The sequence below is a fragment of the Aethalodelphis obliquidens genome, unplaced genomic scaffold, assembly GCF_003676395.1.
Source record: "Aethalodelphis obliquidens isolate GAN/ISIS:26980383/991018 unplaced genomic scaffold, ASM367639v1 scaffold26, whole genome shotgun sequence".
Taxonomy (NCBI): domain Eukaryota; kingdom Metazoa; phylum Chordata; class Mammalia; order Artiodactyla; family Delphinidae; genus Aethalodelphis; species Aethalodelphis obliquidens.
Window position 1 is genome coordinate 18138450 of NW_020837970.1, and position 24627 is coordinate 18163076.

Sequence of the window (24627 nt, forward strand, 5' to 3'; positions counted from 1 at the left end):
ATGACTCTGTCTCGCCACCTAGTGTTCAAACGGGTTCTCTGTAGTGAAAACTTAAGTGTCTATTTTGGATATTTTGAGGACCATGAGGAAAATCTAAGCAATGGTAGAGGATGGTTGGGAGCCGACAGAAAGATTCCCTACCATTGCTCCCATCTTCCTGTTTAAAATTTATAAAATCTTGACTTTCAACCTAGTTTTCTTCTTATTCTCTCAAAGACTACGTTCTTCATTCTTCAAAAGCAGATAGCAAAAAGCCATCTGGAAATAGCTTTCGTTTAGTGTGTCACCAGTCCGCTAATATTATTAGTTGTAAATCAGTCCACTCATTTATAGTTAGTGCCACTTACACCATTGAGCCCAAAGCCAGCAGGAAGGGGATATGCATGTGTGCCAGTGCAGTGACATTGACCTTTGTGTCGTCAGATGATACACCAGCAGCCTAACCCAGGAGTCCACTACGAGTACGTAATCATGGGGAACAATGCCATCAGCCCACAGGTGCTGCCTCACAGGAGACCAGGTAAAATTTCTGGTTTTGCTGCCGGTCACTCCGGATCATTTCCTTTTAACGCCCTTTCTCTCTTCTTCTTGTGTATCTGCCCTCTGTCTCTCGGTCAACACAGAGAAAACCCATGGACACATATTTCAGAGTCAGTGGGCCTTGATATCAGAGGATGCCTCACCATTTGCCTGAGCCCTCACTGATAAGAGTGTTTCATTCACTTGGTTCAAAAATGAAGTGAACATTCTCAGTCTGTCTTTCCAGTTCAACATTTTGAAATGTCTTTTATATTAGTTTCCTATCACTGCTCTAACAAATGACTTTAAACTCAGGAGCATAAAGCAACACAAATTCACTGTCTTATAGTTCCGGAGGTCAGAAGTGCAAAATGGGTTTTGCTGGGCGGGAATCACGGTGTTGGCAGGCTGTGCTCCCTGTGCAGGCTCTGGGAAAGAATCAGTTTCCTTACCTTTTTCAGCAGAGGCCACCTGCGTTTCTTGGTTCATGGCCCCTTCCTCCGTCTTCAAAGTCAGCTGAATAGCACCTTCAAATCTCTCTCTGCCTCTGACCCTCTTCTTCTGGCATCTCTCCTTCTCCTGCCTCTTTCTTATAAGGACCCTTCCGATTACATTGAGCTCAGCCAGATAATTCAGGATAATCTCTCCATCTCAAAATCCAGGATAACTTAATCACATCTGCAAAATCCCTTTTGCAGTATAAAATAACACATCCCAGGTTCCAGATATCAGGACACAGGCATCTTCAGAGGGCCATTATTCTGTCCACCACATGCCTTTTCTCTTGGTCCCCTTCTGCTTCTGCGAACACAGCTTTCACCTGTAAGAAAAGAATAATGAATTCACACCTAACAATCCACCTCTTCCCTGTGGGCTCTGCTGACAGAGCCAGCAGCTATGCTTGCCTCTGCTGGGTATAGCACAACCCCAGGCTGATATTTCTTTACCGAATGGTGACGGAGCCCACCACCCAAATGGAGACTGTCTTTTCCATCTTTCAGACAGAAGGGTCTGCAGAAATATTAATACGAATCGCTCATAATCACTCACGCGCAGAGTCCTCGCTATGTGCCAGACACTGCTGGGCCCTTCACATAGACTAACTCTGCAAATTCTCACAACTGTGCTCAGAGGGAGGTACTGTTATTAGCCCCATTTTAAGAGTAAGGAAATGGAAGCTTAGAGAGATTGAGTTACTTGCCCAGGTCCCACAATGACCTCAGGTCAGCCTGGGTCACTAGCCCCTGTGCTTATTACACTGCCTACAGGTGACCTGGTCCAATACCTGTCCTAGGAAGTGAGGGGACAGGTGTGAGACCTGGCCGTACATCCTCCTCTGGGCTGCCGATTGGATAACCAGGTTATCTGATTGTTACAGGTCGGGGAGGAGCCACCGGCACGTGGGGTGCATGTGTTGTCCAAACTCCAAGTCAGCACACTCAGCCTGAAAGAATTTTTAAGCCATTTCCAGGAGCAATATACAGTCTGAGAAACCAAGTTCAGATGGGGAAAGACTGAGATTACTGATGCTGATTTATAAGGACAATTGGACAGACTATTTGAAATCATGTAGGATGATGACGAGTCTCAGCTAATGGGTAGCGTGTGGTTCTGGGATCAGCTGCCGGGGACAGGGCAGGCCAGGAGGGGTCAGCTGTAAAGAGTTGGTGAGGAGAGGCAATCTGGACCAGGCTTCATCCACCGTATCAGTGGAGTCAGGAGGCCAGAGCTTGAATTCAATTCTGCCACTTTCTTGCTGTGTGCCCTCAGGCAAGTCAGTAACTTCTCTGAACACATTCACAGTCTACAAAATAGAGAGGGAAAAAATACCCTCAAAGGTTTTATGTGGGAGGGGGAAGGTATTGAATAAATTAGGTGTCCATCCTAGCACAGTGCCCGGTACCTATAAGGTACATAAAAGATTTTAAAATGTTTTATCTGATAACATCTTGGACAGTTTCCTTTATATCAGTATGCTGGTCTTGATTCTATTCGTTTAATTTGCATATAATATTTTAAACCATGAAGTATTATAAGTAGCCGACTAAATAAGAAAGTGCTGCTGAAAGAGTAGAGAAAGCTCTAAGGTTTAACTGCAGTTTATAGTAACCTTAGAATTTGCCTCCTTATTTTATATTAAACTAATGAATGCTTGAACACTATTCAATCAAAACAGAAATATGTAAAGTAAAACGCAACTGCTCCACGACTGCCAAAACTTAGAAGCATCCAAGATGTCTTTCAGTAGGTAAATTTGGATAAAGGAACTGTGGTATATCCAGGCAATGGAATATTATCCAGTGTTAAAAAGAAATGAGCTATCAAGCCATGAAAGGACACGTAGGAATCTTAACTGCATATTACTAAGTGAAAGAAGCCAGTCTGAAAAGTCTGCATATTGTATGATTCCAAGTATGTATGTACGGTATTCTGGAAAAGACAAAACTATGGAGACATTAAACAGATCGGTGGTTACCAGGGATTAGAGGGGAGGGAGGGATGAATAGGCAGAGCACAGAGGATTTTCGGGCAGTGAAACTATTCTGTGTGATACTGCAATGGTCGATAGATGTCACACATTTGTCAAAACCCACAGAATGTACAACACCAAGAGTGAACCCTAGTGTAAACTATGGACATTGGATGATAAGGATGTGTCAGTGTAGGCTCATCAGTTATAACAAACGTACCACTCTGGTGTGGGATGTTGTTGGTGGAGGCTGTGCATGTGTGGGGCAGGAGATACGGGAACTTTCTAGACTTGCCACTTGATTTTGCTGCGAACCTAAACTGCTCTAATTAATATACGTATTTTATATTATATATATATGTCTATTTTTAAAAAAAGCAGTATTCCCAACCTCAGCTCTCTCCCAGCTTCCCAGAGGGAATCTCTCTTTACAATTTGGTGGGACCCTACCCAGCCCTTTCCGTACATATACAAACATGTATGTGGCCAGTTTCAATATTTGTCTACAATCTAAGTGTGCCAGGAACATCACATGCCAGTCTTTTCCATAAGCCAACATAAATCTAACCTCAATTTGAAACTTCTCTGAAACTGGTAGAGTAACTCAATCTCAGTCAATCTGGGGGCTCCCACACACACCCCAGATAGAGGAAAGATACCTGTCTGGCAGGTCTGTGGTGCTCAGGAAACCCAAGACCTCAAACACCTGCCACTCTTCACTTTGGAGATCTCTCTCTCTCTGTCTCTCTGTCTCTCAGAAAGCGCTTTCTCCACTTTTCCCTCCTCCTTTCCCTGGGCTGGCCCCTCTGGGACCTGTTATCCTTACTGGGAGCTCAGGCTTTCCCTGTGGGAAGGAAGAGCTGTTAACTTCCTGCACCTTTCACTTTCACTCCTGCAAAAATCTCAGACAAGAAAATCTAAGAACTTGGCCACTTGGACTAGGAGAGGAGGAGGAACAGAGATAAAGAACAAAACACAAATTAATCTCTCAAGGGCTTCCCTGGTGGTCCAGTGGTTAAAACTCTGCTCTTCTGGGCTTCCCTGGTGGCGCAGTAGTTGGGAGTCCGCCTGCCAATGCAGGGGACACGAGTTCATGCCCCGGTCCGGGAAGATCCCACATGCTACGGAGTGGCTGGACCCGTGAGCCATGGCCACTGAGCCTGCGCGTCCGGAGCTTCTAATGCAGGGAGCATGGGTTTGATCCCCAGTCAGGGAACTACGATCCCACATGCTGCACAATGTGGCCAAAAAAAAAAAAAATTAGTCTCTCAAAAAGTGTCCAGCCACATCTGTGTATGTACATACAAACTGAATTGCTGCTGTGGTTTTCTCTTTCACTAAACAACCTATGGGTCATATCTCCATGTCACATGTATTTGCTTCATTCTTTTAAAAAATAGCATAATATTTCATTCTTGGTTGTAGTATAATTTATTTGAACCACTACCACTGGTAGACATTTAAGTTCACTTTACTGTTTTGCTGTTTCAAATTAGTAACCATACTTATACATACCGCTTTATATAAAAGAATGAGAATATTTGTATGACAATTGTCCTGGAAACTGAATCCCTAGGTCAAAAGGTACGTGCATTTAAAATTTAGAGAGATATTGCCAAGTTGCCCTCCAAAACTTTGCGTGTGTTTGCAGGCTCACCCAGTGTGCAAAAGTGTGTTTTCCTGCACCTTCAGTGAGGGGTTTAGGGATTTAAGGGTTTCCAAAGTTTCTTGTTAGGTAAATAGAGTTGCTGTTGTTAGTTGCTTTCTCATGTAGTTCTTTAATTAGGAAGGAAGCTGAGCGCTGTGTGACTTTTGACTGTGTGTATTTCTTCTCATGTGAAAAGAAATTGCCTCTCCCTGTGCCTTGCCCACTTTCCCTACTGTGATGTTCATCTTTGTCTTATTCATTTTTAATAATGTTTTTAATATTAGGGAAATTAACATCTGCCTCTTTTAAATATATGTGCTCTGAATTAGAAATGATCTCATGCTACCTAATTTCTAATGTTGGAGCCATCGCCTCTTTACAACTCACCGTCCAAACCCATCTTCTGTGGTGTGTGCACTTGCCTCTCCTAGGGGAGCCCTTCAACGGCCAGCTGGTACCAGAAGCGGGGAACCAGCAGGAGGGAGAAGGGAAAGAGGGGGATGAAGAGAAGGCAGACGTGCACGGTGGGGCACCTGAAATATTCACCTCGGAATCAGCACAGACCTTCCCGGTCAGGCATCCTGATAGATTCTCTCCCCACCGGCCGGACAATGTGGTACCACCAGCACCACAGACCCCACGGCGGAGCCGGGATCACAACTGGAAACAGCTGGGGACAACGGAGTGCTCGACAACCTGCGGGAAAGGTGAGCTCATGTGCGGGCTAGGAGGGTCTCTGCAGATCCCCGAGCAGGAGTGGGGAACATGCAGGTAGGCCCCAGGCACGTGGCAAAGCTTCCCCTCCTTGAGCCTGACTGTGAGATTGCTCGTCAGTGTGAGGCTGTGTTGGGGGTTCCCAAAGACCACCCTCAGGCTCGGTGATCCACCCGAAGGACTTAGAAAACTCAGAAAACCTGCTGTGCTCATGGTTCCAAGTTCTAACAGTGAAAGGCTACAGATTGGCATCAGCAAAGGGAGAAGCACGTGTGACAAAGTCCAGGACACACCAGGCGCCAGCCTCCAGGTATCCCCTCCCAGTAGAGTGGCACAGGGATGCACTTGGTTCTCTCAACAATATTGTACATAAGCCAAGTATTGCCAACCAGAGAAGCTCACTCCAGCTTTGGTGTCCAGGGGATTTAATGAGATTCAATCACGTAGGCCTGTAGGTCCCACATTAGCTACTCAGCCTTTAGCACCCCAGAGGTCAAACTAATACAACATGGCCTAAGACCTCAGGCATGCAAAGACAGGCATTCACAGAAATCACATTGTTGTCATAAACTAGCTTGTCAAACTGACAGAGCGCAACCCAAGATCTCTGGCATAGAAAAACTCTTATCAGCAGAATATTCCAAGGGTTCTGAGGTTGTCTCCAGCCCTGGTCAAGGACCAGTCCTGAATACAGGTCTCTCTTTGGAATATGCAGGGTCTGAGCAACTCAGGCCTGCTGAGTTAACCCTTTCCCGCACAGCGTGTTCATTAATGATCAGAGAATACACTCACCTAGTTCAAGATTTACAAGCTGACGTATGAGTCAAGGTTGTGGAACACTTACACAAATGCCATTCAAAAGTCATTCTCCGGGCTTCCCTGGTGGCGCAGTGGTTGAGAGTCTGCCTGCCGATGCAGGGGACACGGGTCCGTGCCCCGGTCCGGGAGGATCCCACATCCCGCGGAGCGGCTGGGCCCGTGAGCCATGGCCGCTGAGCCTGCGCGTTCGGAGCCTGTGCTCCGCAATGGAAGAGGCCGCCAACAGTGAGAGGCCCGCATACCGCAAAAAAAAAACAAAAAAAAGTCATTCTCAGGGCTTCCCTGGTGGCGCCGTGGTTGAGAGTCCGCCTGCCGATGCAGGGAACACGGGTTCGTGCCCCGGTCCGGGAAGATCCCACATCCCGCGGAGCGGCTGGGCCCGTGAGCCACGGCCGCTGAGCCTGCGCGTTCGGAGCCTGTGCTCCACAATGGGAGGGGCCGCAACAGTGAGAGGCCCGCGTACCGCAAAAAAAAAAAAAAAAAAGTCATTCTCAGATCTAAGGATTTCAGAAAAAAAGAATGCTTTGGGAGCTTGCAGTGTTAGTTAGCTAGCTTTTACACTCCACAGCTCCATTCTTCCTCCTCAGTAAATTCTTAATCCTGTATTTGTCCCATTATCTTAAGACCAATCAACTCAGAACACCTGGAGCAAGGCTGTAGCCTAACGAAGTCAGTTTATGCAGCAAAGGGGACCACACACCAGTGGGAGCATAGGGCATCTCTCCAACGGCAAGAAAAGATCCAGTAATAGGATTTAGGGGGAAAGGTGGAGTCTAGGTGAAATTTAAATAAAGCAGGGTTGTGGACTTCCCTGGTGGCGCAGTGGTTAAGAATCCACCTGCCAATGCAAGGGATATGGGTTCGAGCCCTGGTCTGGGAATATCCCACATGCCACGGAGCAACTAAGCCCGAGCGCCACAACTACTGAGCCTGCACTCTAGAGCCCGCGAGCCACAACTACAGAGCTCTCGTGCCACAACTACTGAAGCCCGCCCGCCTAGAGCCCGTGCTCCACAACAAGAGAAGCCACTGCAGTGAGAAGCCTGCACACCACAACGAAGAGCAGCCCCCGCTTGCCGCAACTAGAGAAAGCCCGCGTGCAGCAACGAAGACCCAACGCAGCCAAAAATAAAATAAATAAATTTATAAAAATAAAGCAGCAGAGTTGTGATAGGCTTGAAGCAAAGCCTGGCTGTGTGTAAAAGGGTCAGTATCAGTCTGGACTGTGATGTGGACTCATGGTCCTGTGTCCTTGAACACTCAAAGGCAAGATAGATGTGGAATGTGGTGTCCAGAAACCCCTGACCTGATGTTCTGCACCTGGGTTGGAAATTGATGCTGCTTTTCTGTTCCAGGTGCCTTAGATCCTCATTGCAAGGATATGTATAACTGTGCAGTCATGATTTCCTTCACATACATGGTGATAGCCTCCTGCTTGTAGTAAAGTGCTATTTGTGACTGTAAAACACCTGTTCTTCGAGGGCAGGTTACCATAGAAACAGAGGCTGTATCCCTGAGGAGTTTCTGCAACTGGGAAACATACCTCCAGCGTATTGGTTTGGGGAATTTTTTTCCTTTTCTTCAAAAGACTTGCGTCTGAGAGTACAAAACTTGGAAACGATGGCAAAATCAACACATGGAAAAATCTTTCACGACCACCTTTAACGCTTTTATCTTTTTCATAAGAGCACTGACTTAGTGGCTTTTGAGAATCGAATTTAAGTCTTTGGTTCCTCTTGGGGTCTGGAGCCCTTCCTGCCTGGAATCTTTGCTGGTTCCATGATGGCTTCATAACTGGAGTGCTGATTTATGGAGGTTTTATTGTGCTTATACTTAATACTTGCGCAGAGAATGTGAACTGGAGAGTCATTGTGCCAACTTCTCTTATAAGCCTTATGAGGGAAAGTTAAATGCCTGTTAAGTGTGTCTTAAAAGAGGCAGAAAGCTAGAGATAATTATGCATTAAGGCCAAAATCAGTTTAGTGAGGATCTGTCCATGACGCCATAGAGGTAAGCAGTGTGAAATGAAATGTACTTGACATAGGAGCCCAGGATCAAAAGGTTTTTTTTTTTTTTTTTTCCGGTACGCGAGCCTCTCCCTGCTGTGGCCTCTCCCGTTGCAGAGCACAGGCTCCCGACACGCAGGCTCAGCGGCCATGGCTCACGGGCCCAGCCGCTCCGCGGCATGTGGGATCCTCCCGGACCGGGGCACGGACCCGTGTCCCCTGCATCGGCAGGCGGACTCCCAACCACTGAGCCACCAGGGAAGCCCCCAGAAAGTATTTTGATAGTGCTGAAATAGTCTGCCATTTAGGTAGTGGTGTGATGCCTGCTAACTGAAAGAGATACACTCAGAACTAAGTGAGATCAGGTGAAAACAGATAACTCAGAACTAGGTGAAAGGATAAAGATGGTCGTTATGTGGTTTGATATCAAGGGTGGCATGTATAGAAGAGTGTCCTCCATTTCATGTCTTTAAAGACAGCCTGGCCCAGCCTTTCCAGTAGGATGAGATGTAGGCCTGTCTGGAGACCACAAGGCATTGCATTGTGGACAGAGTGGGACAAGGACAAGAGCATGTGCCATTTGCCATGCACCCTGCGTGCTGCTCACCCAGCCTTGTGTTCACTGGACTCATCCAGGTGGTCATTCAACAGTCTGTATCTGTTCTGTACCAGGCATGGTGGAGGGACCCCTTGGCTCCCTCTAAGGTTTGCTCCCAGCCAGCGATGGCCTCAGAGATGTCAGGGCAGGGAGGCAGTGTGGATGCACAAAACATTTAGCTCATCTCATGGTCATCAGTGGTAGTGACAAGTGTGCCGTGACCAAGAAATTCTGAGCCTGCCAGGGCTGTCCATCTCTTTTCTGCACAACCCAAGTCCACTTGCCTCGTGATCTCATCATTTTCCCCACACAAACCCTCTCCCAAACTCTCCTCCAGCACTTCCTGGCAACACTCACCAGACCACACATTTCTGTGCCTCGCAGATTAAAATTCCAGCATCATGACAGCATGATCACGGGGGGGAGCCCTGTCACTGGTGTACAAGAGAGGCCCATACTCTGTCCAGTCACTGCCCGGACCTCTGTTTATTTGGTCAAGCTCCTGGCTTGGCCCAGTTGATCCCTTACGTTCCAAGACTAGAGTTATTTAATTTTTTCTTTCTTCTTATTTTGTCCATCTCTCCACAATGCCTCACTGACCTCTACACGGTCCCCTGAATTCACTGACTTACCTCCTTTAATGTCCACTGATTACCTATGGTACAGTCCCCCCTCCAACGTAACACACTTCTGTTTAGATCAACACGTTGAACGTACAGCCCAACCAAACTGATCCCAGATTGTTCCTGCTGCCTGAAGCCCAGCGAGCACCCGACCTCCCCACCCCATTCTTGCTGGGTAGCACTTAGAGGGCTAATTGTGTGGCATGCTTGGACAATGAAGAGGTGGCCAGGTACCATTCTGAGTGATAGTCTCCCTTTCTGCAGAAATATAAACTGACCCAGAGAAAGAAACCTTTTCGGTCATTGGAGTCAAGAACTATAGATCTAGTGTTTTCCCACCACCGGAGACAGAAAGAGTACCTCTGAGTTTGTGTCCTTGGCTAAACGCTGGAACTGGACCAGGGGGAAGGCAGGCAGTGGCCAAAGTGCACACAGCCCCAAACAGGACCCATCTTTCCAAGGCACAGAGCATTCCTAGGGTAACTTGTATCCTTTCAGCTAAAGATACTCAATCCCCCCCTCATTAGTGCCAAGCAGTTGGGGTAGTTACTTTTGCCTTCCGAGCCACAAACGTGTAAGTAGAAAAGTTAAACCCGCATGGTCTGATGGGAAAGGGATGGGCTGAATAATAAAATTTTTACTTAAGCCCTTATTAACTGCATCCCAATGAGTATCCTGGAAGCTGTGAACTGAATCTTATTCATCTTTGTAACTCAGCACAATGTCCTTAATGTTTGCTGAATTTCATTAAAAATCTCTTCTTAATGGAAGCAGATATGTTACCGGACAAAATTTAATTCCACAAAAGTTTTTGCTTCCCATTAATTTTATAGCCAGTACTGCTTTTATTTGTAACATCTTTATTGGAGTATAATTGTTTTACAATGGTGTGTTAGTTTCTGCTGTATAACAAAGTAACTCAGCTATACATATACATACATCCCCATATCTCCTCCCTCTTGCGTCTCCCTCCCATCCTCCCTATCCCACCCCTCTAGGTGGTCACAAAGCACGGAGCTGATCTCCCTGTGCTATGCGTAGTACTGCTTTTTACTCAGCTAATAATTATGCTTAATTGGAACATTATTTTAAAATAATGGTCTCAAGTTATAGCTGCATTGTAAATGTTTACACCCATAGTAGTTTAAACAAACGATTGTTTCTGATTCAAAACTGTCTTACAAACTGTCATGTTTTTTACAAGAACTACCTTCTGGCTCGGTGTGTCCCACAAAATCAGCTTAAAGAAGCATTGGAACACTTCGTGGCTACTGAAATATTTAGAGACACATTCAAAGTTATCCCTCTAGTTACAATTAAAATTATAGCAAGTTGAAGTTGAGAAACTCTAAATGCCTGGCCAATTAGCAACAGAACTGAGACAAAGCTGTAGGCTAAATGCCCGTGTTCTACCCAGCAGGACTCAGCTACTGGCCTAGACTGGGGCCGGGGGTGGGTGGAGTGGGTGCACAGTCATTTATGAAAAAGCATCTTACACTCCAGACGCTCGGGTTGCGCCTTCCCCCAGTTACGGTTCTTTGTAAACACCCAGTAGTAATACTTCAGTGCTGCCACCAGGGGGTAGCAGAGAGAGAGAGAGGCAGGCCGAATTGAATCAGTTTTGGTTTTGTTTTTTCCAGTTGAGAGCTAGAAAATTTCACTGAACAAACTTTGACTGTTTCTCCAAAATAGATTATGCCTTATTAAGTATGAAACATGAGGCTGTGCATTTAAAACATACAAAAAAACTTAGGCAGTCAGTATCTTTTTTTTAGCAAAGTAACAAAAACAAATGTTAGACCGCTGATAAATATTCACTCAACAAACTTTTATGGAGCACTTCCTCCCCTGCTGTACTGGGGTTACAGGGTTGAGCAAGCACCAGTCCTGTCCCCTAGAAACTCACCATCTCATAGGAGGCAGACATATACTCAAATAACCAAAATTCCACTGGGTCAGTCCTTTACTGGGGGAATGTGTAAAATGATTTACAAAGGCGAAGCCAGCTGCTTTTCTAGCCTCTCTTGAATCTTCTTACTTCTCTGCCCCAACCTGACTGCTGCTTCAACATACCTGGCTCTTGCAGGCCGGTTTGCCATGCACTTTTGTTCCAGTTCCGCGTCCTGGACAGAGCCCCCCTCCAAGACACACGTGTGCACAGCTACCCGAAACCAACCCTCTCTCTGCAAAACCCTCTCTCTTTCATGTCTGCGGAAAACCTTCAAGGAGTTATTATTTGTGTTCATTTTATAATCATTCCCCTGCCTATCGATCTTTCTTGTTGTCTTGAACTCTTAGGGGAATTGTTTTTATCTGCCTCTGAACATGTTCAAACCATGTCCACAAATAGATTATAAGGCCTTTGAGGGCAGGAACTATTCCTGCTCCTCTTTGCCCCGGACGGTGCCTAGGAAAGCCCTTGTGCAGGAGCTGCGTGTAAACTCAGGAACGGAGGAGTGTGTGTGCGTGAATCGTCCTGTTGCTGAGGCTTTTCTTCATCAGCATCCGGATCTCTGCGCATCTGCGTTCATAGCCCAGCATTAGAGTGTGTTCTCCTTGTCCCTGCAGGATCGCAGTACCCTATTTTTCGCTGTGTGAACAGAAACACTCACGAAGAGGTTCCTGAGAGCTACTGTGACTCGAGCATGAAGCCGACCCCGGAGGAGGAACCCTGCAACATCTTCCCTTGCCCAGCCTTGTAAGAGGGCCTCTGCCTGTTTTCAGCTCACTTCTAGTTGCTTGTGCATAGGACCCTAGTAGTAGATGTAATCTAATTTTTAAATCAGCCTACATCTGATTTAGAAACAGGAGACTTAGTCTATGCATAAAATGCAATCTGTTTAGCAAGTGCACCTGGCTTTCAGGATTCACACAGGAGCTCACAGCCTTTAACTGCTCAGCACACTCCCAGGAAGCCTTTGGTGAACTGGAGAAATTAGGTTTTAGCTGGCAAGGAAAACAAAGAGGGGAGCAAGGAGTTACAATCCAGTGCAGTCAGTGCTCAGGCGAGCTGTGTACAGAGAGAGACTAATGTAAGTCACAAATACATCTGCTTGGGGAGTGTCTCAGGAGAGGTCTTGGCTTAGTTATTGAATAATAAATAGGACACTTTTAGAAGAACAAGGAGGGAAAGCCCTAAAAGGGGTCAAAACATAATTCTCAAACTAATAAGAACATAATTCTCATCCGAAGACATAGTGCCCATGTGCCGATGTCTTATTTAAGGAAATGACAAAGCAGGATAACAGAGGAGAATATGTGAAACTGATATGTAAATAGTTCATGAAAAATAACAAAGGTTGGAAGAAGATTTCTAAGTTAGTTCCAAAGTGGGTTAATGTTCTGCAGGGTAATAAAACTCATCTTTGGAGTTATTTTTCTGACTAGATAAAAATCTTTTGTACCTTCTTGGTTTTCTATAATTTTACGGAATCTGGGCCCTAATCACTGGTAAAGAGAATATGGAACAGAGCCACATTCTTTATGGAGTCAGACGGCCTTAGGCAGACTGCCAGGCACTGCTCTGGGCTGGGGATCACCCATAACAATTCTGACGCTTCTTTGTAAGTTGGCTTGGCCAACTTCTGTGTAAGATGCTCTCTTCCTGTTGACTGAAGTGACCGGTCCCTCTCGATCTCTCGTTCCTGAGCTAGCTGGGACATCGGGGAGTGGTCTGAGTGCAGCAAAACCTGTGGCCTGGGCATGCAGCACCGCCAGGTTCTGTGTCGCCAGGTGTATGCCAACCGCAGCCTGACGGTGCAGCCCTACCGCTGCCAGCACCTGGAGAAGCCCGAGACCACCAGCACCTGCCAGCTCAAGATCTGCAGCGAGTGGCAGATCCGGACAGACTGGACCTCGGTACGCAGCAGGCCAGCCTGCTCTGGAGCTCCCCCTCCAAGACCTACCACCACCCTCCTGCCTCCCCCCTCCAAGACTTGACGTGGGAGAACCCTGGATTCTCCAGGAGGACCCGTCCTGTGGGGTTCTGGAAGGACTATTCTGCAAACCATAAGATGTGCCGATAGGGCCATCCTGTCATCCTGATAGACTTAAGGGCCAACTTTCAGGGTGAGCCCATGGCAGCCGTGTGCACACAGGTGACCTCTTGCTCCTGTGTCACCGTGGAGTGAAGGCTGGCAAAGGCTGCTAGAGCCAACTCCTCCTTCCAATCGTGCTCTCCCATTTTATAGATGGCAAAACTGAGGCCCAGAGGATCAAAGTAGGCGAGACATCCAAGGTGATCTTAGAGAGAAGGCGTGTGATGTTTTCAGGCTGGGATCCTCCCCAGGTAGCATCGCTTGAGAGGGGACCCGGCAACCCAGGGGTCTCGCCCCACCCCGTCCTCTGCTCAGGTAGCGGGTAACGAGGACGAGGGCACCCTGACCAGAGGGACCCTCAGAGCTGGCACTGCCCGGTGCGCTGATGTGCGCTTGCTGTGTTTTAGTGCTCGGTGCCCTGCGGAGTGGGGCAGAGGACCCGCGATGTGAAGTGTGTGAGTAACATCGGGGACGTGGTCGATGACGAGGAATGCAACATGAAACTCCGGCCCAACGACATTGAGAACTGCGACATGGGACCCTGCGCCAAGAGCTGGTTCCTGACGGAGTGGAGCGAGAGGGTGAGCGTGCCGGAAGGCGGGCGGGGGGGACCAAGCCTGCTGGTCTGATGGGCAGGAGCCATGTATCACGACGTGCCCCAAACCACACAGAGACGAATCGCTAGCTTGGAATCCCAAAGGTGATTTCTGACTTTGGGGAAAAACCCAGAGGTGAACTACTGTAGGCTTTCTATCCTTCTATGAAGACTGATGGCCTCCAAGATCGAGATGTGGGTATGAAAGAATTCATTTAATTCTCCTTAGCACGTCACACGAATATTAAATAATGAAATTCTAAATAAAGCGAGGGATTACATCACAACTTTCCTACATCTTGGGCATGCCTGGCATAGAACGGGCACTCAGCAAATGACAGGCCCCCTTCCCTGCTTCTTACAGACTCAAAACCAATCCCACCATTCCCCTCCCCAGTAGCGCAGCCGCCTTAGGGTCCCTGGTGTCAGGTGTCAAGGATGAACTCCAAGGTGTATATAGTTCATCATTAACCTACCAGTTACCTGTATACAAGGGAAGCCATTAAGAAATTGAATTCATCTATCAAAGACAAAAATAAGAGTTATATCAGAAGAGAGAGGGATTCTGGAGTTGGATGGTGGTGTTGGTCACACAACAACGTGAATGTACTTAATGCCACTGACTTGTACTCTTAAAAAATGAGTAATATGGTAAATTTTATGTTATGCGTATTTTACCATAATTTAAAAAAAATGTTAGGGAAAAATACTAAGCAAAATTCGAGGATGTACGCTGGGGTGAAGGAGCGAGCGGGGAAGGAGATAAGGAGTTTTGCCTGCCTTTTCTTGTAGAAGATGTTGATTGGCTGGCAGTAGGCATATTCTGACCAGCGCAGCTGGACTGCTCATCAGATGAACAGTTTCTGGGTTTCTGGATTCTTCAGAAGACCTTGGAGGTTTAACTGGGATGGAGACATTAGTGGCTGCCTCTGTCCTTAGTGCCTCCCTCCCAATTAGGCCAGGTCTGCACCATTTCCCTTAGCAGAATCCCTCAGGGTGCTTCCAAACTGTAATGTGCCTACAAATCCCTGGAAACCTTGTTATAGTGCAGACTCTGAGTCATCCTGCCAGGAATGTGTCCCTGTACCAGCTGTCCAGGTGAGCATGGGTCACACAGATAGCAGGGATATTAACACTGATGTGTCCAGTTCCCAGGCCCAGCTCTCCCTTTATATCAGGCCACCTCCCAATACTCCCATAGCTGTGGCCCTCGGGGACTGGAGCCATCGGCCTTAGTATCAGGCAGCAATGTCTGTGACAGACTTCCGCCGTCCTTTCCCAGACCAGTCCAGACTCAGCTACTAGCAGGCAGATGGTGTGCCCGCGTTTTCGTGCCCTCACTCTTCTGCTGCTGAATAGATTTTCGAAATCGAAAGCCAAAACAGTAGTCTGACAAGTGTAAGTGTGTTCATCACAGCCGTGGGACAGGCTATTTGGAAAGAAGACCGTCCCTGAAAATCTAGGACAGGGTGCCATACTGATATCCCGTAATGGAGGAAAGAGCTCCTGACAAATGGTCAGAGGTTTCCAGGGGAAAGAGGTGGTAGGGAAACGCGGTGTCGTTCGCATCCTCTGAGAGTGGCTTCAGAACCTGCGGGGAGGCCTCCCCTCTAAGGCGCCCCTTGCTGTCTCGCAGTGCTCGGCAGAGTGTGGGGCTGGAGTGCGGACACGCTCGGTGGTGTGCATGACCAACCATGTCAGCAGCCTGCCGCTGGAGGGCTGCGGGAACAACCGGCCAGTGGAGGCCACCCCGTGTGACAACGGGCCCTGCACGGGCGAGGTGGAGTGGTTTGCGGGAAGCTGGAGTCAGGTGAGTGGCCGGAACCGGGTGTGTCTGTCCGTCCCCTGACCTGTTTCTGGGTCAGGGAATAGGGCTCGGTGTATCCCAGGGGTGCCGGGTGGGTTTGCACCCCAGCTGTGCTACCCATGACCCTGGAGAAGCTACTTACGCTCTTGGAGCCTCATTCTGTCAACAGTAGTTATTCCTGATTAATTTGTGAAGACCCTCTCTCCAAACAAGGTCAGATGCTGAGGTACGGAGGTTAGGATTTAAACATATGAATTCTCGGGGGACACAGTTCAACCCATAACTAGTATATAGTTCTATCATTATTGACAAACATTACTGTCGTGTTACTACCACCACGATCAAGATATAGAACAGTTCCATTGCCCACCAAAATTCTCCTGTGCCTTTGTGGTCAACTTTTTCCTTCAAACCTGGCACCTGGCATCCACTCGTCTGTTTCTGTCCTCATAATTTTGCATTTTCCAAAATTTCATATTATTGTATATAACAGTATGTAGCCTTTTGAGTCAGCTTCCTTTTGCTTATATGTAATACACATGCATTTGAGATTTATTCATATTGTTCCATATATCAATAGTTCATTCTGTCTGTGGCTGAGTAGTGTTCCATTGTATGGGCATACTACACTTGTTGATTCCCAAGTTGAGGGACACTTCAGTGTTTGGTGATTTTGAATAAAGCCATTTTAACTTTCATGTACAGTTTTTTATGGGTGCATAAGTTTTCATTTCACCTGGGTCAATGCCTAGGAGTGGAATTGCTGAGTTGTGTAGTAAATGGTTTTTTAATTTAATACAGAGCTCCAAGCTCTTCCAGAGTGGCTGTACCCTTTTGTATTCCTGTGAGTAATGTCTAAAAGTTCTAGTTCCTCTGTATCATCAGATCATGGTATTGTCTGAGTTGCTTTTGTTTTTGTTTCTTTTTTGCCATTTTAACAGATATTGGTGATATCTCAAAAAAAAAAAAAACCAGTAGTTATTGAGCACCTACTACGTGCTCTTCTCTCTAAGCCCTTAGGATACATCATTGAGCAAAGCAAATATCCCTGCCCTCAGGAAGCTTATGGTCCAGCATGGTTTCCTTGTCTACAAAATGCCAATAATGAAGCACATTATGAGGTTATTTTTAGAAGAAATGAAGTAATGTGTACAGAGTATGTAGTGCAGTGCCTGACATACAATAAACACACAATAAATTGTAGCTTCTAGTGCTATTATTGTTAATAAAGTCAGTTGTGTCTGTATTTGAGTGTCAAAAGCAGAAATAGATATGATCCAGCAGTCCCACTTCTGGGCATATATACAAAGGAAAGAAAATCATTATCTGGGAGAGATATCTGCACTGTCCAGCCCCCCGCCATGTTCATAGTATTGTTCACAATAGCCAAGGTATGGAAATAATCTAAGTGTCTGTCGACAGATGAATGGATAAAGAAAATGTGGTATTTGTTTATCGTGGAATATTATTCAGCCTTTAAAAAGGAAGGAAATCCTGCCATTAGCAACAACATGGATGGACTTGGAGGGCATTATGCTAAGTGAAATAAACCAGACACAGAAAAGCAAATACTGCATGGTATCACTATATGTGATATCTGAAAAAAAAAGTCAAACTCAGGAAAACAGAGTTGAATGATGGTTGCCAGGGGCTGGGGGTGGGGGATATAGGAAGAGGTTGGTAAAGGGTTCAAACTTTCAGTTATAAGATGAATAAGTTCTGGGGATCTAATGTATAACATGGTGACTATAGTAGATAATACTGTATTGTATACTGAAATTTACTAAGTGAGTAGAACTTAAGTGTTGTCACGTATACACACAAAAAAGGTAAATATGCTAAGTGATGGATGGGTTAACTTGACTGTAAGAATCCTTTCGCCATGCACATGTATACCGTACCATCATGTGCATACTTTCAATATATTACAATTTTATTTGTCAATTATATCTCAACAAAGCTGGGGGAACGAAGCAGAAACAGAAAAAGTTAAGTTTGTTCATTATGAAGAACCAATAATACCAAATGCCTCAATAAAGTCACTTAATTGATTAATTAATTTTTCCTTAGGGTTCCAAAATTGAACATGGACCCCCTAAAATCATTCCCTCTTTGCCCCGTTACGATTACCATCGGTATTTTGAGTTCTCGGGCCATTTAGTATTTGGCTCCCAGGGCTGGCTGGTTCTCCAAAGCTTTCTGGCTGATGACCATGATTTACACATTATCTGGACCTCTGGCACCATATAGAATTTTATTTCTTTTAAGTAGCTTTAAAAACAGACCCTGAAAAGAAATGGACTGCCTTGTCCTTGTAAATCAACACAACCCCTTTGGAAAGCAGTTTGGCAATAAAAGTCAAGAACCATAAAAATGTTCATTTGCCTTCACCCAGTCACCCCACTCCTGGGGATTCATTTTAAGGAAATAATCAGCAGGAGAAAAAAAAGTTTTTTCAACAGAGATGTTCACGATAGCATGATGGTTAGGGATATTATGGTATATCGTAACTCATTAAGATACGTAACAAGAACAATGATAATTAGGAAGATATGGAAAATACATATAATATAAAGGCAAGTGAAAAACAGAATATGAAAGTATATGAACCCTATCTCAACCACTTCAAAGTATAGTTTTTTATATAAACAACATGGGCAAGTGTTTTCTTCTCAAATTTCCTTAATATTTTTATAATACAAAGTGTAAAATATTTAAAAATTCAGAAAAGAAAGAATTCAAGTACTTCCAGTGCTACCCAAGTCGATATCAGAGTTAGACATACTTGATAACAGATCCCAGTTCTGCATCGCCTTAGTTCTCTGAGTTGGGGCAGGTAATTTAACCTCTCTGAGCCTGTTTCCTCATCCAAATATGAGGATAATGATATCAAGTTTTTAGAGTTGCTATTGGGTTTTCATTAGACACTGTATATAAAAGGGTAATTGCTGAGCTTCCCTGGTGGCGCGGTGGTTGAGAGTCCGCCTGCCGATGCAGGGGACATGGGTTCGTGTCCCGGTCCGGAAAGATCCCACATGCCACAGAGCGGCTGGGCCCGTGAGCCATGGCCGCTGAGCCTGCGCGTCCGGAGCCTGTGCTCCGCAACGGGAGAGGCCACAACAGTGAGAGGCCCGCGTACCACAAAAAATAATAATAATAATAATAAAGAAATAAAAATAAAAGGGTCATTGCTTAGGACGTGGGGAGCACTTAATAAATATTAGTTCCCTTTCTCCATGTTTATTATTTTTTCTGCCAGTGTTTCTATCTCATTGTTGGTAGCAAAACACCTAGGATCTACACCCCAAAGATAATTCAGAAGCAGACTGTGTATGGGACACTAATTACACCAAGTATTCATGGAAACTGAGGCAATGGGAAGAGTCCTGTGTGAAATCGTAATACTGGATCATAACAGCCTTCACTCAGAGAAGATAAACAGTGCAGTTCGACTCACACGTCCACCAATGTCTGAGGAAGAAGAAAGGGGAGCAGGATTCAGGTCTTTTTTTTTTTTTTTGCGGTACGCGGGCCTCTCACTGTTGTGGCCTCTCCCGTTGCAGAGCACAGGCTCTGGACGCGCAGGCCCAGCGGACATGGCCCACGGGCCCAGCCGCTCCGCGGCATGTGGGATCCTCCCGGACCGGGGCACGAACCCGCGTCCCCTGCATCGGCAGGCAGACTCTCAACCACTGCGCCACCAGGGAGGCCCAATTCAGGTCTTTTTGACCTGTGGGCTTCCTATTGACTCCAGACCTACTCAGAGAACTGAGAGTCGCATGAATCCTGGTGAAGGCAGCATTTATCTCTGCTAAGATTAGAAACATGGGATTTATTGCCTGTCATCCAAAGGGTCAGGACATGATTGATTGTGGACAAGGTTTTTGTTCTGAATTTATAAGACTATCAGAGCCTGCTGGCACCTCCCTGCCCTGGGAATTTGATATTATCCCCAAAGAAAATGAAATAGAGCATGCTTATGTGTTGAAAGAAAGTCTTAAACATTAACTGACTTCAGGATATAAAAATAAATGTTCCTTCCAGACACGTGGTTTGAATGAGAGTTGGCCTCTTGAACACCCCACTGGCCCGGTCACAGTGATTAGTCCAGGATGGACATGTGACCCAAGCCGAGCCAAACGGAGTCCTTTCCTGGGACTTTTCATGTGGACTTAGGGGAAGAGACTCCCTGGGAAGTTGTGAGCACAGGTGCTAGCAGTGGTCCTGTTGAGGCTGGTGGAGAAGCCAGCCCAAGAGAATGAGACCTGTCAGGCTTAGGGAGTCTTTTTCTACTCTGGAGACAAAGTAGCCCAACTCTTATTCCTAAGATATTCCACCAGGCCTATTATTCATGCGCAGATGCTTTCTTTCTTCCCTGTCGATTCTGGGTTTACTTCACCCTTAGATTGTCTTAGTTCTTGCGGGGGATTGGGGGGATGGTTCTTTCACAGTCTTTAGCTATTAAGAGCAGCCTTCTTGTCTGCCCCTGTGTCTGGATCACATTTACTCTCTAACATCTGAGCAGACAGTCCCAAAACTGAGAAGCCTTGTAGTTTTCTGGATGTCTGTGAAGATGGCAGAAAGAAGGCACAAAGTGGAAATTGCTGATGGAGATGTTTATTATGCCCTGTGTGAATACTCCATTGTCTGTTGCCTTGGGTTTGGGGTACTTTTGCTGGGTAGTGACGTGGGTTTTTCCACTCTGTTTTTATTTCACCATGTGCCTGCATACAGCAGCAAGGATAATATTGAGTTTCAGCTGCAGACATGTTTACAGGCTATTCATAAAGGCAAGAGCTTCTTTAAAGTCTTTAAAAGTATATAGATCACAGCTTGTAAAATTTTCTAATCAAAAGGTATTAAGAGTATACCAAACATAAGTAAAAAACATTTTACAAAGTAATAGATACTAAATGGAATAACTTATAGGCGGTTACACGCATCGTATTTCCATAACCTAACACAATGAACCAAGACGTGTCCTTACCTGACTGGCTTCTTCGTGGCCGCAACCGCAGCGAGCTTCAGCTCCAAGTAAGAAGCCAGGGGACTGGACTCCGCGGACAAAGGCTTCCTGCTGGTTGCCCTGTTGGGAGCGGAGGGCTGACCAGGGGACATTGTCCCAAGCCTGTGGTCTTCTCAGCTTTGTGCGTCCCAAAGAATTTTAATGTAGCCCTTCATCCAGAGGCATGCAGACTCTGGGAAATGAATTCATTCCCAGTTCCCTCCCCTAAAAGACCAGCAGATAAACTAGAATGTTAGTTCGTTGTTTTACAGTGAGAGGTGTCAGGAGTCTACCAGACAAAACCAAACTGACTGGCTGGTATGTTCTGTGGGAAAGCCTACGGGACACTATCTCACTCACATTTCACCGAGGGTGCCAGGATCTCAGCAGCCAGCATCCTCGAGCTGTGAGAACTCAGGGCACCCACTCTCCATTCCAGACACAGAAGTGTTAGGAAATGGAATCTGTGTGCAACTTTTCCTCCAGAAGTGTTTTCCGGGCACCCTCGGGCTCTTCCTCACTGAATCAATGATGGTAAGCTCTGGTAAACATCGCTCAATGGATGGCAGTTCTCGTCCCCTTTCCGTCCTGTGGCACCCATCTTTCTCTGCTTCTTTCTCCAGTGTTCCATCGAGTGTGGGAGCGGGACCCAACAGAGGGAGGTGATTTGTGTTAGGAAGAACGCTGACACCTTTGAAGTGCTGGACCCCTATGAATGTTCCTTCCTGGAGAGACCCCCCAGCCAGCAATCCTGCCACCTCAAGCCCTGCGGAGCCAAATGGTTTAACACAGAATGGAGCATGGTAAGTCCCGGTGCTTTTGGTAGAGGTTGTGTTAGTACATCATTATGCTTCCCCCCTCCCCCCCGCACTGTTGAGCCGCCTACTGGGTACCAGGCACTGGGCTCAGCCCTCGAGTAGATTCCCTGCAGCAATCAGCTCTACTTGGTCACAGCCAGGGTGCCCTGGACTCAGCCTGCTTGGCGGGGAGTGGGGAGCCTGAGACTGGGACAATCTTGATTTCTAAACTATAGAGGCCATAAAATAGTGACTCTTAAATTTTTGTGTGCATAAGAATCAGAGGGGATCTGTTTGAAATGGCCGATTCTGGGTCCAACGTGGCCAAGGCATTTGCTCCTTAGGTGAGTTGGCTACAGGTGTAACCAACGTTTTGAGAAATACTGCTGCAGAGGTTTGATGGCTGAAAGGATTCAGGGATGCTGTTGAGAATACAACATCATGAAGTGATCTTGTTATAAATCCCACTGGAGGAATTTCTGTCAGGCCTCCATACCTGTGTGTGTGTGTGTGTGTGTGTGTGTGTGTGTGTTGTACACTTTTTTTAAAATCCTATAGACAATATGGATTATGGGACTGATCCTGTTTTTCTTTTTGAATTGGCTACTAGGAAACTCAGAGCCAAAACTGTGGCCCATCTCTGAGAGAGAGTTTATCCGAATATACAAAGTGACTTATAGGTGCTAATGTTCTCTGGCTTCTCTTTCTCTTTCCTACTTTTATCTTCTTTTTACCCCAGTTTCCTCACTTATTTTTTATCTTGTGGCCCTCTTATGTATTTCTTAAGCCATCTCAAATCCTTTTTGTACGGAAGGAGGGTAAATGAAGAAAGACAGAGCTACAGAGAGACAGAGTGAATAGAGAACTAGGTTAGTAAGGAATGAAATGGAAAAGGATGGAAACAGTGATAAAATTCTTTTTTTTTTCAAGTGAAAGAGTTTATTGTTAAGAAACTTCCTAAAACAGAAAAATTCCTGAGGTCATCGTTCCCAGTGACCATTTCATATGACTTGGACACAAGGGGGCCAGTGTTCGTTCTGCTTTTTGTCAGGGAAGATCGTCAAGCAGTGGCTGTAGGTGACCCCAGAGTAGAGGCCAGAGCCTTCCTCAAAATCATTCAAAGGTGATCAAAGGGATTTTCTTATAAAATATGTGGATAAAAGCTGAGAATTCTGTTTTCAGACAGTGTATGGCAGCCATTTGGGTATGTGGTGAACCACACCTTGGGTGCAAATGCGAATAAAGGAGGTGTTGAGTTTCAAAGATGTTTTGCCAACTTCTGGGAAATACCATTTTATTATTTTGATATTGACCAAGGCCCTTGAGAAAGCAGGAACAGATCACTATTTTCTTCTGCCATTCTGCTTAGAGAGTCTAGAAAGGGCCAAACTCACCAGGCCACGTCAAAGGCCACCAACTCCAAAGACACCTGCCTTGCCTGGGAACAACCTAGACGTCCCTCAGCAGGTCAGTGGATAAACAAAATGCAGTGCGTCCAAACAATGGGGTACCACTCAGCAGCAAGAACGAATGAACTGATACCTCCCACGACTTGGAGGAAATTCAGATGCATTTTGCTAAATGAAAGAAAGAGCCCCCCCAAAACTGTATGTTGTATGATTACATTTACATAATATTCTATAAAAGGAAAAACTATAGGTACAGAGACCAGATCAGTGATTGCCAGAGGATGGAGCAGGGTGAATCTCACTACAAAGGGACAACACAAGAGGATTCGTTGTGTGTGATGAAAGTTCTGTCTTGTTTGCAGTGGGAGATACATGACTCTCTGAATTTGTCACAACTCAGAACTGTGCACCACAAAAACTGAATTTTTCTGCATGTAAATTTAAAAATAAATAAGTGAACTGAAACTAATATGAAATATATAGTTACTATAGTAGCAAAGATGATGGAAGCAAGACATTTTTTAATTTACCTTGTTTTATAAATTTTGAGTTTGGAACTAAGTAAATATTTTATATAATTATAAAACAGGGACTTCCCTGGTGGTGCAGTGGTTAAGAATCCTCCTGCCAACGCAGGGGACACAGGTTCGAGCCCTAGTCCAGGAGGATGCCACATGCCGCAGAGCAGCTAAGCCCGTGCGCCACAACTACTGAGCCTGCGCTCTAGAGCCCACGTGCCACAACTACTGAAGCCCACGTGCCTAGAGCCCATGCTCCACAGCAAGAGAAGCCACCGCAATGAGAAGCCCACGCACCACAATGAAGAGTAGCCCCTGCTCGCCACAACTAAAGAAAGCCCACGCACAGCAACGAAGACCCAACACAGCCAAAAAAAAAAAATTTTTTTAACAAAATTATTCTTTTAAAAAAATAAATCCCTAAAAATGGAAAATGCAATGAAACAAATTAACCTAAATATGTATGCAGTTGGTGGCATCAGCACCCTTGCATGTGGCTGTAAACCATAGTAATTTGACTATCCATCCCTAAGGACAAAAAGGACTGCAGAAAAATGTTTGTAGTGTTTGCAATAATCACATTTTTAGTGATAGCTGGTGTCCTGTGTTCTGAGATGATTGGTTGTATAATGGGTGATAACGTAAATGAATAATCTACTTTATGGTACTGTGATAATATATGTACCAGTAAATATGCTAGTGTGATAGGAGAGCTCTATTATCCCCAGTATCCTTGAGAAATAGGATTCTCAACTTAGGAGAAAGAAGATACAGACCAAAAGTAGAAGAGATTTAAGTGAAAATCCTGTTGTCCTGAATTTGACTTAGAAATATCAGTATGAACTCACAAATTAATTTATCTTAATTTTTCCCTGTTTTATCCACTGAAAGAGCCTGGAAACAATGACCAACCCAGTAGCAAACGGCATACCTATCCGCCAGAATACGGTTTCAAAATGCCACTCGCCACTAAAAGGAACCAAGAATTCTTAGAGAAATGGCTGATTCCAGGTCTGTGACTGTTATAGGTATGAATTAGATCGGGATGTCTTTTCATACCAG

The 24627-nt window shown here is 45.7% G+C and overlaps 1 protein-coding gene across 2 annotated transcripts in view; it reads left to right on the plus strand.

Annotated features, from left to right (window-relative positions):
- Window positions 1–24627, plus strand: part of THSD4 (thrombospondin type 1 domain containing 4) — a 576361-nt gene that overhangs the window by 548005 nt on the left and 3729 nt on the right. For both annotated transcript variants that reach the window (XM_027123511.1, XM_027123512.1), the window contains exons 10-16: window positions 424–520; window positions 5069–5344; window positions 11966–12095; window positions 13051–13255; window positions 13842–14015; window positions 15666–15839; window positions 21465–21644. In XM_027123511.1, coding sequence (XP_026979312.1) covers window positions 424–520; window positions 5069–5344; window positions 11966–12095; window positions 13051–13255; window positions 13842–14015; window positions 15666–15839; window positions 21465–21644 — 1236 coding nt within the window. The remainder of the gene's footprint in view (window positions 1–423; window positions 521–5068; window positions 5345–11965; window positions 12096–13050; window positions 13256–13841; window positions 14016–15665; window positions 15840–21464; window positions 21645–24627) is intronic.